This window comes from Tamandua tetradactyla, chromosome 15 (genome assembly GCF_023851605.1).
Source record: "Tamandua tetradactyla isolate mTamTet1 chromosome 15, mTamTet1.pri, whole genome shotgun sequence".
NCBI lineage: Eukaryota > Metazoa > Chordata > Mammalia > Pilosa > Myrmecophagidae > Tamandua > Tamandua tetradactyla.
Window position 1 is genome coordinate 36,155,566 of NC_135341.1, and position 13,976 is coordinate 36,169,541.

The 13,976-nt window shown below is 49.8% G+C and overlaps 1 protein-coding gene across 2 annotated transcripts; it reads left to right on the top strand.

Moving 5' to 3' along the window:
- The first annotated feature begins 268 nt into the window (after window positions 1-268).
- MON1A (MON1 vesicular trafficking associated A) lies at window positions 269-10,956 on the top strand. Of its 2 annotated transcripts, none has more exons than XM_077129258.1 (6): window positions 269-554; window positions 6,852-6,991; window positions 8,070-8,555; window positions 9,114-9,879; window positions 10,424-10,571; window positions 10,671-10,956. In XM_077129258.1, exons 2-6 carry the CDS (start codon window positions 6,865-6,867, stop codon window positions 10,809-10,811), a joined length of 1,668 nt encoding a protein of 555 aa, XP_076985373.1. In that variant the 5' UTR covers window positions 269-554; window positions 6,852-6,864; the 3' UTR covers window positions 10,812-10,956. The 2 variants fall into 2 exon arrangements, with proteins under 2 accessions (XP_076985373.1, XP_076985372.1); XM_077129257.1 differs by lacking the exon at window positions 269-554 and adding an exon at window positions 598-1,519.
- The last annotated feature ends 3,020 nt before the right edge of the window (window positions 10,957-13,976 follow it).

A 13,976-nucleotide genomic window follows, 5' to 3' on the forward strand; every position in this document is an offset into this window, starting at 1 on the left:
AAAACCTTGCATTGAGTTTACCCAATCGGTGGAGGAAACAAAGCCAATACTCGTTTCTCTCCCTTGAAATAAACCTCAAGTTGGCGCTAGGCGCAAGGGGTCAGCGGTCTGAACAGACCTTTGATTTCCGGGAGAGCGCTAGGGCCCGGCTGGAATGCGAGGGAAGGTGGAGCCAGGTGCCTCAGTCCCCGCCCCCGGCTGCCCGCCCGGGGATCTACCGGGTCCCGGCGCCCTACCTGCCCGGTCGGCACCCTTGTGCATGGCCAACTACATATCCCACAATGCACCCTGGGGGCGGGGCGGACCGAGCAGCTGGAGCCGGGCCTCGGCTGCTAGAGGCCGGTGAAGGCCGTCTTTCAAGGCAGGCGGCCCGGCGAGGGACAGCGGGAGGCCGCGGTGCCCCACGGTGGCCATGTCTGCGTCTGCAGAGGGCCGTGGTCCCACGAACCTGCGCTCTCAGATTGGGCCCGGCCGGACACCCGTGCTCCCCCAGGGGTCAGGCATAGGGCAGTGACCGGCACCCTCTGTGCTCCCTGGGCCTCCCGGAGAAACAGGTGAGTCTTACTGCTAGTCCACGTGGCCTGGAGGCGCCGACACACCGAAAAGCTATTATCACTGGTGAGAGGGGGCTTGAAGACTGGGGCCCCTGCCGTCTATACTGCTGAATGCGGTAGGAATACCGGGTCTCCTTAGGTTCCCTCAGCCGGCTGTCTCCCCAGTCTGAGTATACAAAAGGCGAGGCCAGGAAACCTTTCTTTGGCCAGGAAAACGAGGTCCGGTTGTGGGGAGGAGCTAGGCAAGACCTGACTCCCAGTGCAAACTGTTGGTCCCAGAGCCCTTTAAAAAATCATCAGAAAAGTCTGAGATGAGCAGGGCAGCTTCTGGAAGGATCCTGATGGTTGGACTTTTGTTCTCAAAGGTGAACTGACTCAGATAACTGAGCTGCCCCTTGTACTGGGTGGGCCACTCAATCTTTTTGAACTTGAGTTTGCTGAGGGAAAATGAGCAGCCTTTGTCAGAGGGGAGTGGCTGCAGCAGTGACAAGGACCAGGCCATGTTCTCAGCCTATATAATCGTCCTGCAGAAGCAATCAAAGCACAGCCCTACCTGGGCCCTGTTTATCATGCCCACCATACCTCCTGGCACCACCCTCCCAGGTAAACCACTCCCTGAAGGATCAAGGCAGGATGGAGCACAAACCAAACAGGAAAAGGGCACAAAGGTGGTAGGGAGCCAGTAGGGAGGGGCTTTTACAAGGCCTTTCCTCCTCCAGGGCCTGAGGATGGAGGCATTGCTTGAAGGCACAGCAGAGCACTTCCAGAGAAAGTAGCAAGCCCTGGGGGCTTCTGGAAGGGCTACCTGAGAAGGGGTACTGGGGCTAGTTCCAAGAGACACCCCCTTACCTGACTGCTTTAGGCCCAGCCTCCCAGGAGCTATAGCTGCATAGATCATGGCACCATTGGGGGTTGAAGATGGATTCTGCTGTGAGTCACTCACCCTCCCTACTTGAGTTTCCAGGGTAAGTATTCAGAGGGTTGTTTGCTTCATTGGAGTTCTTGCTCAACCCCAGACTGGCCTTAGAGAAGCTGAGATTTTAGTTGAGGGGGAGGGCAGACTGTAGTGAAGAAGGTGTCCACTAACCGTCAGCCAGCTGATCCTGTATCCCAGCCATACTGGACTCAGCTGAGACCCACAGGAAATCAATAGGAGATCAGCCCTCAAAACAGGTATAAGCTGTGTAGACAGGTGAGAAAGGTCAGCAAAAGCAAAGGTCTGAAGTGAAGGAGTACTCAAGATCCTTAAGGAAAGCCATTAGGCCAGTATGCTGGGCTAAAACTGAGTAAATAGGAGGAGAGGGTAGAAGCTGAGGTCAAAAAAGTAATGGTGAGGGTATATTGAATGGAGTTTCATACTCCACTCTAAGGAAATTGGCTTTCTCAATGAATTGGGACTCATTTCAGAATTCTGAGCAGATGAATTGTATGATCTGACTTCCATTTCATGAGGGTCACTCTGAGTGCTGTAAGAAGGATATACTGTGCAGGGGCAAGGGCAGAAGAGGGGAGACTCGTTAGAAGACTGTTGCAACAATCTGGGGAAAGATAAAGATGGCTTGGACCAATGTTGAAGTAGTTGGAGGTAATGAGAAGTGGTCAGTTTCTGGATATAGGCCTTTCTCATTTAACATTAGTAGTCTGTCCCAAGAATGTTAGACATTCTGCCAATGAAATGGGAGTCTATTTCTCATTATTTTAAATGGGAAAAATTAGAATGCCTTAAATGTCAACCCTAAATCCCCAGCTAATTCCTAAAATGAAATTAAAACACAGGGGAAATGCCTATTTTTACATAATAAATAATAGGTTAGGAGATAAAGTGCTTAAAATAGCCCTCCTGACCAATGTTTGTTGCTTTGATGCAGCATTATAGCTTCTTTCAGTGTCTGCAAGAGCCATAATACAAGTAAGCTCCCTTTGTTGACATTCAATTCTTGTATCAATTTATTCAGAATGTAACTTGAGGCCTTAAATGCATATTACTTTGCTAAAAAATGTAGTTCAAGTTTTGATGATGTAAATAAACTTATTTTTTCTATCTCAACATAAAGGGAATCAATACAGATTTGGTATATTAGTCATCTGTTGCTGTGTAACAAATTATTCCAAAACACAGCAGCTTCTAACAATAACCGTTATCTCACACAGTTCCTGTGTGTCAGGAATTTGGGAGCAGTTTAGCTGAATGGTTCAGGCTCAGGGTTTTTCATGAAGTTGCAGTCATTCAAAGGCTTGACTGGACTAGACTATTTGTTTCCATGATAATGCATTACATGACTGCAAATTGGTGCTAGCTTTTGGCAGGAGGCCTCAATTTCTTGCCATGTGATTCTTTCCATAGGGCTGCTTGCATGTCCTCACAACATGGTTGACGGCTTCCCCAGAAACACTGACCCGAGAGAGCAAGGTGGAAGCCACAATCTCTTTTATGACAGCCTCAGAAGTCACACGTCATCATTTTCACAGTATCCTATTCAGTTCATAGATCAACTGTGCTCCATGTGGGAGGGGAGTATACAAGGGCATGAATAACCTACAGCAGACTTCCTGTGAGCAAAAAAATAAAAAAATAACCAAGAGTTAAGGATCATCAGGGGCCACCTTGAAAGTAGGCTACCACGATTATGTGTAAAAACCAGAGGCACTCGATAAGGGAAATGTTAAACTACAGAGATGTTCTGCTGGGTGTACATCTATCTGAAGTTCAGCTGACAGGATTTGCTGCTAGTTTGATATATGAGATATGGAAAAGTTCTTTGCTGAACAACTGGAAGAATGAAATTATCTTTCACTAAGATGGTAAAAACTGGGAGGAGCAATTTTTTAAGAGGATGATAAGTTCAGTTTTAGAGACATAACTTTGAGAGCCTGGAAGACATCTAAAGGTAAACATCAAGAAGGCAGTTGTATGTATGCCTTTGGAAGTCAGAGAAGATATTAGGTCTAGAAATAAAAATTGGAATCACCAATGTATATTTGGAATTTAAAATCATGAGGCTGAATAAGATTACTAAGGGATCAAGTGAAGGCAGAGAGAAGATCCAAGGACTGAACTTTGGGTCCCTCTACTGTAAGAGGAACTGCAAAGGGGACTCAGAAAAAGTGGTCCACGAGGTTTCAAGATAGTAAATAATCAAGTGTATCCATTGCTGCAGATGGGTGGAAATGATCCTGAAGGTCATTGGTGACCTTGATGGCAGCAGTACTGATAGAGTGATGGTGGTAAAAGTCTGGTTAGAATGGCTTCAGAAAAGATAGAGAAAAGTGGAGGGGCTTTGGCAGAGACATGGCTTACCAGATATCCACAAGCTCCCCACACTTCCAGCTCCCCAGCAACACACACATACACACACACCCCGCCCTGCCCTGCCATAATTAGGTGGGGCTACATAATTAGTTCTGGCCAATCCAGGCTGAAGTATTTAAGAGCTGGTACATGGCCCTCTAGCTCTGTCTTCCCCTACCAGCTGATAAAGAAGGCTTGTGTTCCAGATGGCAGAGCTGTAAGATGCTAGTAGCCTGGATTCCTGAATGTGCTGTTGTAGATTGCTGCAAGACCTACAGCAGACTTCCTGTGAGCAAAAAAATAAATCTTTATGTCTAAAGCCTCTGACATTCTGGCATTAATTTGTTACACAGTACAGCCTAGCCTAACCTGATTAATACAAAGTTTCACTGTTAAAGGTCAGCAGAAAAATAGATGGTAGCTGGAGGGGAATGTAGAGTTAAAGGGCCCTTTGTTTTGTTTTAACTTTTTAATTGAAGGAAAATATACATGCAGAAAAGTTCACAAATCATTAGCACAGCTCAATGAATTATCACAAAGTGAACACTTGCAAGGGAGGTTATTTTGAAGATGGGAAAAATGTCCACATATTGGTGATGGATGGGGGAGAAGGGAAAATCAATGATCTGAGAGAGGAAGGGACAGCTGCTAAGGCCATGTGCTTGAAGGCTGGGATCTGGTGCACACATGGAGGAGTTCACCCTTAGTGGAGCATGGACAGCTCATCTTTAGTAAGAAGAGGAAAGGCAGAGTCTGGCACGTGGGGTGGAATGATAGTGGGAATCTATGGAAGTTCTTTTCTGATGACTTCTGTTTTCTCATTAAAAACAGAGTGATAGTAAGCATAGCGGAAGGAGATGGTGGAAATTTGAGGAGAGAGAAGGAATAAAGTTGTTGTCTAGGGGAGTGGGAAAGTGAGTAGACAAAGAAATATAGGACATTCCCATTTAAAGCATTGGTTCTGGACCATCTACCAAGAAAAAAGTACGTAACTGTTCAGGTCTGCATTCAGGGAACCAGGTACAGAAGTCCTGGCCACAATCATGGGATTGTTGGTAGCAGCTTGCCCTCTGCCTGAACATGGACAGACTTATCCACCTTTACAAAGTAGCATAGACCCCACCCTGGCTCCTTCATTAGCTTTATGAAATACTGGTCTATGAGATTCTCATGTGGCCTGGGTCTTTTTACTTAAGACCTAGACATGCCCTTGATACCCTCTGCCCTGGGCTCATTGCAGTGACTGTTCTGGCCTGTTTTGAATTCTCCTCTTGGTCTCAGTCTTAGAGGGGACCCCTCTGGGCACCTCCCTCGATTCCTTTTGAAGGCATATAGCCTCTCAGCTCCTCTTGCCCACTGTCATCGTTGTCCTGATGGATGGAATTAGTGGCTAGAAAATCCCAAACAGTAGATGTTCTCCCAAATATTCTTTCTTCGGTCCTGCTCTGAGTGAGGTGATACAGTTGGCTAGTGGTCCCTACCTCCACTTGCTCTGTAACGCTTCTGAGTTCAGAGCTCCAGCCCTGCCTCCCTGTCTCTCTATTATTCACATTGAACTTCTGCAGAAGATTCACATGAGGAAGGAATTCCGTGGCTTAAAACAAAGATGACCAAAAAATAGAACTTGAAAATCAGCCCTTTGGGCATACACATGAGAACTGCCCCTGAGGAGTTTTTGGACACAGATAAGCGGAGGCCGCACAAATACTAACGATAATCCTTAGGGGCCAGAGAACTTCTATGCCAATCAGGAGGGGGCTCTGTTTGAGATCACTCTATTCATGAACTTTCTTTGAGCATCTACTTAGTGACAGGCTCAGGGTGGAGTCATTCATCCAAGGTCACAGAGCTAGTAAGGGTCAAGTCCTCAGTTATTCCCATTGGACCCTGGGCTTCAGGAGGGGAGGGGTGGGGTGGGGTTTGCTTTGTTCACACTAAAACCAGTTCCTTCCAGACTCCTGGACTGCCTGCAGAGCCCTCCTCATGAATTCCTGATGGCCTTTCTTGTCCTAGCCCATCCAACCTAGGTCTCTCTTCCTTAAAGGGTCAGTGCATCAGAAGGAACCCCTCCCTCATATTCTGTTTGTTGCCTGCGAAGTGAAGACCCTCAGCTTGCCATTCAGGAGCCTTAGAAGCTGACCCTAAGTGAGCCATCCAGCCTTGTTACCCAGACATCCACTTGTGGCCACCGCTCCTAGCCATGAGGCTCTGGAAGGACCACAAATGGGCACTGAGGGCTGTTGTAATTGTTTTTAATTGGTAAGGCAAGCCCTGGTACCAAATTCAAAAGGTAAAAGGGTATTCAGAGAAAAGTAAGACAAGGAAATTTGCCATGACCCATTTCTTTCTCTGCAAAGAACTCAAAAAGAACTATTGGTTAACTATTTTGAATGTGGAATGGAAGATTTCAGGTTATAGAATTATTTCAATTCTGAACTCCAGTTCCTTTCTGTAACGACACTGGGCAAGTTACTTAAGCTTTCTCAGCTTTAGTTCCTTCATCTATACCATGAGGCTGATTGGAGCACTTGCCTCATAGAGGAGAGATCGGGATTAGATAACTTAATCCATGTAAATAAACTTCATAGCTTGGTGTCCTGGCACTCAATAAGTGTTAGTTGCTGTTATCAGTGTGAAAATATATATATATATATACATTTTATATACATATTTTTAAAATCTAGAAGGAAATTCACTAATATGTAAACAGTGGATAATCATAAGTGGTGGAAATATGGTGACTTCTTGCTTTCTTTATACTTTTCTGTATTTTCCAAGTTTTCTACAATGAATATGTTTTCCTCTTATAATCAGAAAAAGAACATACTTAATTTTTTAGAGGGGAATACTCATTATAATACTCTAATAACCCATTCCCAGGGGGTTGTGTTAGCTGGGTCCTAATGAGTAACACCCCTGCATTTACCACTGTTAATTATGCCAGTGGCCCTGCCAACAGCACCTCACCCTGCCCCTTGCCCTCGCTAATGCCTTTGTTTGCCTCACAGGAGAGCCCAAAGGATGGCTGCCGACATGCAGAGGAAGAGAAGCAGCGAATGCCCCAATGGCACTTTGGCTCCTTCTGATGGGCAGAGTGTGGAGAGAGCTGAGAGCCCCACACCAACACTGGCCCAAGGAATGGAGCCAGGTATGGGTGGGGTATGCAACCCTCGCCATTTGACAACTGGAACAGCCTCTAGGGGAATCGGGATTCCTGGCCACTCTTTCCCTCCCAGTCATTCATTCATTTGATCAGCCACTCATTGGCTATTTACCAGGTGCTGGGGCTTATGCAGGGAGCAGGTCTCATTCTGTACGTGGCGTTCTTCTCCACCTCATGCTTGTCTCACAATTTCAGAGGCTGGGAGGCTTACCTCCCTGAGGTTGGTTGCCTTCTGGCAGGCTGGTGGTCCATGGGGTTCCCTGGCTTTCCTGACATGTGGGTCTTCTATTTTCTCTTCCCTGTTGCCACTGAATTCTGGCTTTCAGATCCTTCCTGTGGTTTTCTCTTTATAAGGCCTTCAGTAATCCTACTGAGATTCACCCTTATTCACTTGGTCCACACTTGAACTAAAAATAACATCTTCAAAAAGTCCTGTTTACAATGGGACACAACCCACAATAATGTACAAATAAGATTAAAAATGGCTTTAAATTGGGGTACATAATTAAATTTACCAAAGAGAGGAAGGACAATACAATTGAGGAGAAGGACTATAACTGACCAGTGCCACAAGAGTGAGATATCACAAAGTGCCCAGGGTTGGGCAGTTAGGGAACTATGAGGAAGTCACATCTGAGCTGAAAGCTGAAGTGCAAAAAAGGAGCTGCCATATGAGAAGAGGGGAGTGCCTTCTAGGCAGAGGAGACAGCAGATGTGGAGGCCCAGAGGTGGGACGTGTTGAGGATGGTTAAAGAAAAGTGGATGAAGGACAGTATGAATGGGATAGGTAGAGGGGTGAGCTGCAAGATGGAAGAGAGAGAGGCAGACATATCAGCCACCACAACAGCTGTGAGGGGTTTGGATCTTGTTTGCAGTGTGGAAAGAGACTGGCAGGCTGTAAACTGCAGAGAGGTATGCCCCATGGCAGACAGTGGCAGGAGGGAATAAAAGTTTGGCCGTAGAAGGACAGGCAGTCAAGCTAAAATGAGCATGTCAGACACCTTGCTGGCTAGGAAGTCTGCCATCAATCACCCCTCTAAGCACCAGTGATTTTGGCCTGCAGGTGCTGGGCAGGAGGGTGCCATGTTTGTCCATGCCCGTTCCTACGAGGACCTGACTGAGTCTGAGGATGGGGCGGCATCCAGGGAGAGGCCTAAGGAGGGTGCTGGTGGTCCCCCACCGCTGCCTGCAGACATGCGCCAAATCAGCCAGGACTTCAGCGAGCTGAGCACCCAGCTGACGGGTGTAGCCCGTGATCTGCAGGAGGAGATGCTACCGGGAAGCCCTGAGGACTGGCCAGAGCCCCCAGGAGCAACCGGGCGACCAGTCACAGAGCCCCCCAGAGAGGGTGTAGCTGAGGGGGATGAGGAGGACGCTGAGGAGGCATGGCGCCTACACCAGAAGCACGTCTTTGTGCTGAGTGAGGCGGGGAAGCCGGTGTATTCCCGCTATGGGTCGGAGGAGGCACTCTCCAGCACCATGGGCGTCATGGTGGCCCTGGTGTCCTTCCTGGAGGCAGACAAGAATGCCATCCGCTCCATTCACGCAGGTAAGCCACCTGGGGATGGGGGCAGGGAGGACTCCCCCAGACAGTGTTAACTTGGCAGGCTTTGGAACCCCACAGACTAGAGGGCTAGAGTGTGTGACTGAGCCTGAAGGTCCTCATCTGAACATGAGATAACAACACTGGGGCTCATGGGGCTGTTGTGAGACCCACAGGTGGCTCTGCGCTTTGCCCTCGGAGAGAATGAGAATCACTTGAGGTGACCCAAAAAATCCCAGGTCCTGAGCTTCACCCAACCATTGCAGGTTGACTTAGCACCTTTGGGAGGGTGGGGGAGCAAGAATTTGTGTTTTTCATAAGTGCCTCTGTGTTTCAGCAGGAGCCAGTCTGTGAAGTTAGTGGAGGGACAAGCTTGGAACCCTCAGGGAAATGTGGCAGTGGGCTGCTGCTTTTTTCCTCATCATCCTCAGGCCCCTACTGTGTGCAGAGAGAGGTCTGAGCGAGGGTGGAGAAACTGTGAGATATGGGAGGTGTCCGGCAGGGCCAAACCGGGAGGGTGTACCTAGAGGGACTGAGACTGACATCCCTCACCTCCTTCCTCAGATGGCTACAAGGTGGTATTCGTGCGACGGAGCCCACTAGTGCTGGTGGCGGTGGCACGCACGCGGCAATCGGCCCAAGAGCTAGCACAGGAGCTGCTCTATATCTACTACCAGATTTTGAGCCTTCTTACGGGCACACAGCTGAACCACATCTTTCAACAGAAGCAAAACTATGACCTGCGGCGCCTGCTCTCAGGCTCAGAGCGCATCACTGACAACCTGCTGCAGCTTATGGCGCGGGACCCCAGTTTCCTGATGGGGGCTGCTCGCTGCCTCCCTCTGGCCGCAGCTGTGCGTGACGCCGTGAGCTCCAGCCTGCAGCAGGCGCGTGCGCGCAGCCTCGTCTTCTCCATTTTGCTGGCGCGCAACCAGCTTGTAGCACTGGTGCGCCGCAAGGACCAATTCCTACACCCTATCGACCTGCACCTGCTCTTCAACCTCATCAGTTCCTCCTCGTCCTTCCGCGAAGGCGAGGCCTGGACACCTGTGTGCCTGCCCAAATTCAATGCGGCAGGCTTCTTCCACGCACATATTTCTTATTTGGAACCTGACACCGACCTCTGCCTGCTGCTCGTCTCCACCGACCGGGAGGACTTCTTTGCAGTCTCTGACTGTCGCCGCCGCTTCCAGGAGCGCCTTCGCAAGCGGGGAGCCCACCTGGCACTGCGGGAGGCACTGACTTCCCCCTATTACAGCGTGGCCCAAGTGGGCATCCCGGACCTGCGTCACTTCCTTTATAAGTCAAAGAGCTCAGGACTCTTCACCAGGTGAGGGAAAGCCATGGAGGCAGGCACTGGGTAAGGGAGGCAGGGTTGTGGAGGGGGAAAAGCTGGCAGGGAGGCCTGTGGGACCTGAGCTCTGGGGTGAAACCCTAAAGGCAAGGGTCGCCCTGGGAATAGACTGTCATTCTGGGTCTGATTTGCTGTGGCCCTAGGGACCCAGACTCCCCATCTTGCCCCTTTCTGTGGTCATACATTTTTATTTCTTTACCCAGAGGCTTGAAAATGTCCAATATATACAGGGAAGGAAGCAGGAGCAGAAGTCTTTGGGGTCCCATGCCCTGAAACAACTCTGCTCTAAGCTTCCTTTTAGTCCAGCCTAGGATCCAGAACCCGTCCCCCGCTTCTTCCCCAGCAGAGGGATTTGGGCCCGCTTCTCTGTCTTCTTTTTACCCTCTTTTGGTCCAGCAGGTTCCCAGCTCACCCCTCCTCCACTCTAGACCTGTCGCTCCCTAAGCTGGGAATAGATATTTCTAGATCTCCAGAGAAGGCATTGAAAATCATCCCTTTGCAAACTATCCCCCAACTGCAGTCCTGAGATTGAGGCCCCATATACCAGTGAAGAGGAGCAGGAGCGGCTGCTGGGCCTCTACCAATACCTGCACAGCCGTGCCCACAATGCCTTACGCCCACTCAAGACCATCTACTACACAGGACCGAATGAGAACCTCCTGGCCTGGGTAAGGCAGCCTTGGGCTGGGCTGGGCTTCACTGATGTCCTGGGCAAGGGCCACGAGGGGCCTCCAGCCTGGATAACCACCCTATGCCCTCTCCCCCAGGTGACAGGTGCCTTTGAGCTCTACATGTGCTACAGCCCCCTGGGGACCAAGGCATCAGCCATCAATGCAATCCATAAGCTGATGCGCTGGATTCGCAAAGAAGAAGACCGCCTCTTCATCCTCACGCCTCTCACCTACTGATAGGAAAATGTGGACCCAGCTCTCCTGGGCCCACTAGGGCATGGGAAGCCATGAGAGCCTCCAGGTGGGGCTGGCTTCTCTTACCTAGCCAGCAGTCAGGGACTGTGTGGGTTGGTATGTGCATTAAAGTGCTTTGGGAAAGACACTTTTTCTCTGGCTGACTCTTTCACCCAACCACTCTTGCTCATGCACACAGACACTGGATCCTCCTCCCTAGTCCCTGCATATGTTTTCCCATGTATAGGGATATATGCATACTTGGTCCCACTCCTCCCTCTGTGGTACCAACATCAGGCCACATTCACTCAGAATTGGGTCCTAGTCTGGGACTGTTTTGGTTCAGCTACAGTCCTGAAAGTCACCACAGTTCTGGTAATACCAGAAGCCAGCAAAGGGTTCTCAAGCATCTGATTGGCCCTGCTCATTCCTGGGTGGAGCCCCAGTTATGTACCCCAAAGGACCACCCAACCACCTAGGGAACCCTGACTACATAGATGCTTAGTGGGATGTTGTAGTTTAGTAGGGCTGAGCTAAATAAGACAGAGACAGGATGGAGGAATTTGAGCCCCCTGTTCTAGTTTGCTAGCTGCTGGAATGCAACACACCAGAGACAGATTGGCTTTTAATAAAAGGGGATTTATTTTGTTGGTTCTTCAGAGGAAAGGCAGCTAACTTTCCACTGAGGTTCTTTCTTACGTGGAAAGCACAAAATGGTCTCTGCTGGTCTTCTCTCCAGGCCCCTGGGTTCCAACAACTTTCCCCGGGGTGACTTCTTTCTGCATCTCCAAAGGCCTGGGCTGAGCTGCTAGTGCTGAGATGAGGAATGCTGAGCTGCTTGGCTGTGCTACATTGCATTCTCTCATTTAAGCGCCAGCCAGTTAAGTCAAACATCACTCATTGCAGCAGACACGCCTCCTAGCCGACTGCAGATGTAATTAGCAACAGATGAGATTCACATACCATTGGCCTGTGTCTGCTGCAACAGAACTAGGTATGCTCACCTGGCCAAGTTGACAACTGAATCTAACTAACACACCCCCTCATGGGTGGGAGCCCTTGGTGAGGTGGCCTAGTGCTCAGCATAGACCAGTTCAGAGTCCAGGCTTCTTGCAGACTTCTAGGGAGACTGTCCCTGCTTAGGCCCTTGAAGGACTGTCTGCCTCAGCTCCCCGCCAACCAGCCAAAATATTCTTGGAATGACCAAGTGAGCTGAAGGGCCTGAGAGAAAGTCCAGCTGACCTCTGGGGCTGGAGCAAACCCTTCCCTAAGAGCTGAGGCTGCTAAGAATACTGGGCCATTCTCAGTCACCCTATTCCCTGGCACAGCCAGCCCTGTGGGGAGCACAATGGACATTCCATGTTCTCAGCAGTGAAGGCATGGTTCCATTCACTCTACAAGGAGATCCTTTTTGGGCAGAATCCAGGGCAAAGTGCAGAAAACCTGTATCTTACTGTTGGGGACACCTCTTCCAGATCTGCGACAACTTAACCATCTCATTGGCAGGGGGAATGAAAGGCTTAGGAAGCATTTATGAGGGAAAAACTGTCCACTGAAAGTGGCCTCCGGATTATCAGAAGGAATCACTCTCATGCAATCTCTGAGAGTTGGTCCAACATATTTGGCCAATAAAACCAACCCATGCTGGAGAATATGTCTGTGTGGGCCAAGGGTGCACTTGAACAGTTCTACTTACTGTCCCAGGAAATGTCAGCAGAGCCCCTGCCCTTGTCCTGCCCTGAATTGCACAGGAATGAGTACCTTCCCAGTCTCCAAAGCCCCTGGGGAACAGCCATAGGCTCAGTGGGTGCTGCTTACCCTGCACATATGCCCTCAGTCCCTTTTCTCCCCATTTCTTGCTACTGTTCCCATCCTCCTGGCTAGGGCACCAAACCACTGGGTCAGGGAGATGCCAAGCCAGCAGTTTTTGACTGCTACTGGTGTTCTGGCCTGTGTTCAACCCTTAAATGCCCCTACTGGCTGTAAAGCCCTCAGCTTCTCTGTAATTCAACATCTGTTCTGAGCAGGGGCAGGAGGAAGGGGTCACAGTTAGGTGAGTGTGGGCACCTAGGACAATGGGGCTCCAAAGCGTGTGGGTTTGGGGGTCAGGGTAGGGATAATAGGAAGAGAAGGAAGGTGGATAGGCCAACACGTGCGAAGGGAAGTACGTGGTAACTGGTCTACGATGAAGCTGAAAGAGTCTGCCAGAAGTGGGGTTCTTGGATTCCAGCTAAAAGTCTGGCAGTGGGGAAGACTTCAAAACTTTGGAGTGATGTGATCATATTGCAGGTTGCGAGATCCTTCTGGCTGCTGCTAAGATGAACCCTGGGTTGGAGAAAGAGGATGGGACTAGCCTTCCTTCAAGATGGCAGATGCCAGGGAAGTTGGACAGGTCCTAAGAAGGCTATGAGTAAGCTGGTGAGTTCACTTTGGGGGAATACTTTCATTCTGCAGGGTCCCATTAGCTACCCCCACCATGGCTTGCCTAACTCTCTCCTGCAGAACTGGCAGGCAGGGAGGAGGAAAAAGATGTTTCTATGGGCCCCTGTTATTAAGGACCAGGGCTGCTTTGAGGTGGCCTTGACCCGGGCAATCATCAGTATGACCACATGAGGGCAGCAGAAGGCTGCCGCACCCCCGTCTCGTAAACTGGGATGGGCCGGACAATCTAGGAAGACTAGTGAATCTTCTTGGAAAGTCCTGAGGTGGGATAGGTATCATAGAAAGACCCAGTTCCTGGTACCTGTCAGAGAGTGTTTCATTTCAATTTTACCTTGCGTAACTGACTATCTTAAGACCTGTTGACTGCAGAACACAGGAACCACACCCTGGTTTCCCTGGACATTTATTCATTTCCGGGACAATTCTGGTTCCGGAAGGGAGCGCCTTTTGCATTGCCTCAGGCATGTATTCCCCTCCATTGGGTGTGGCTGCCCAATACTCAGTTTCTTCTCCACCTGGTGCTTGCTGAGCTCCAACCTGGACACCAGGCTTGCATTGGGCACTGCGGATGGGGGAAGGGAGAACAGTCAGGTATCTACAGTGAAGTGTGCTGAGATCGGTGAAGCACACCGGGCTGTGGGAGCCAGGAGAGGGGCCTAGTGCAGTCTAGGTCGGGAAGACTTCCCAGAAGAGCCACCTAAGCAGCCAGAGGAGGAAGGGGAACCA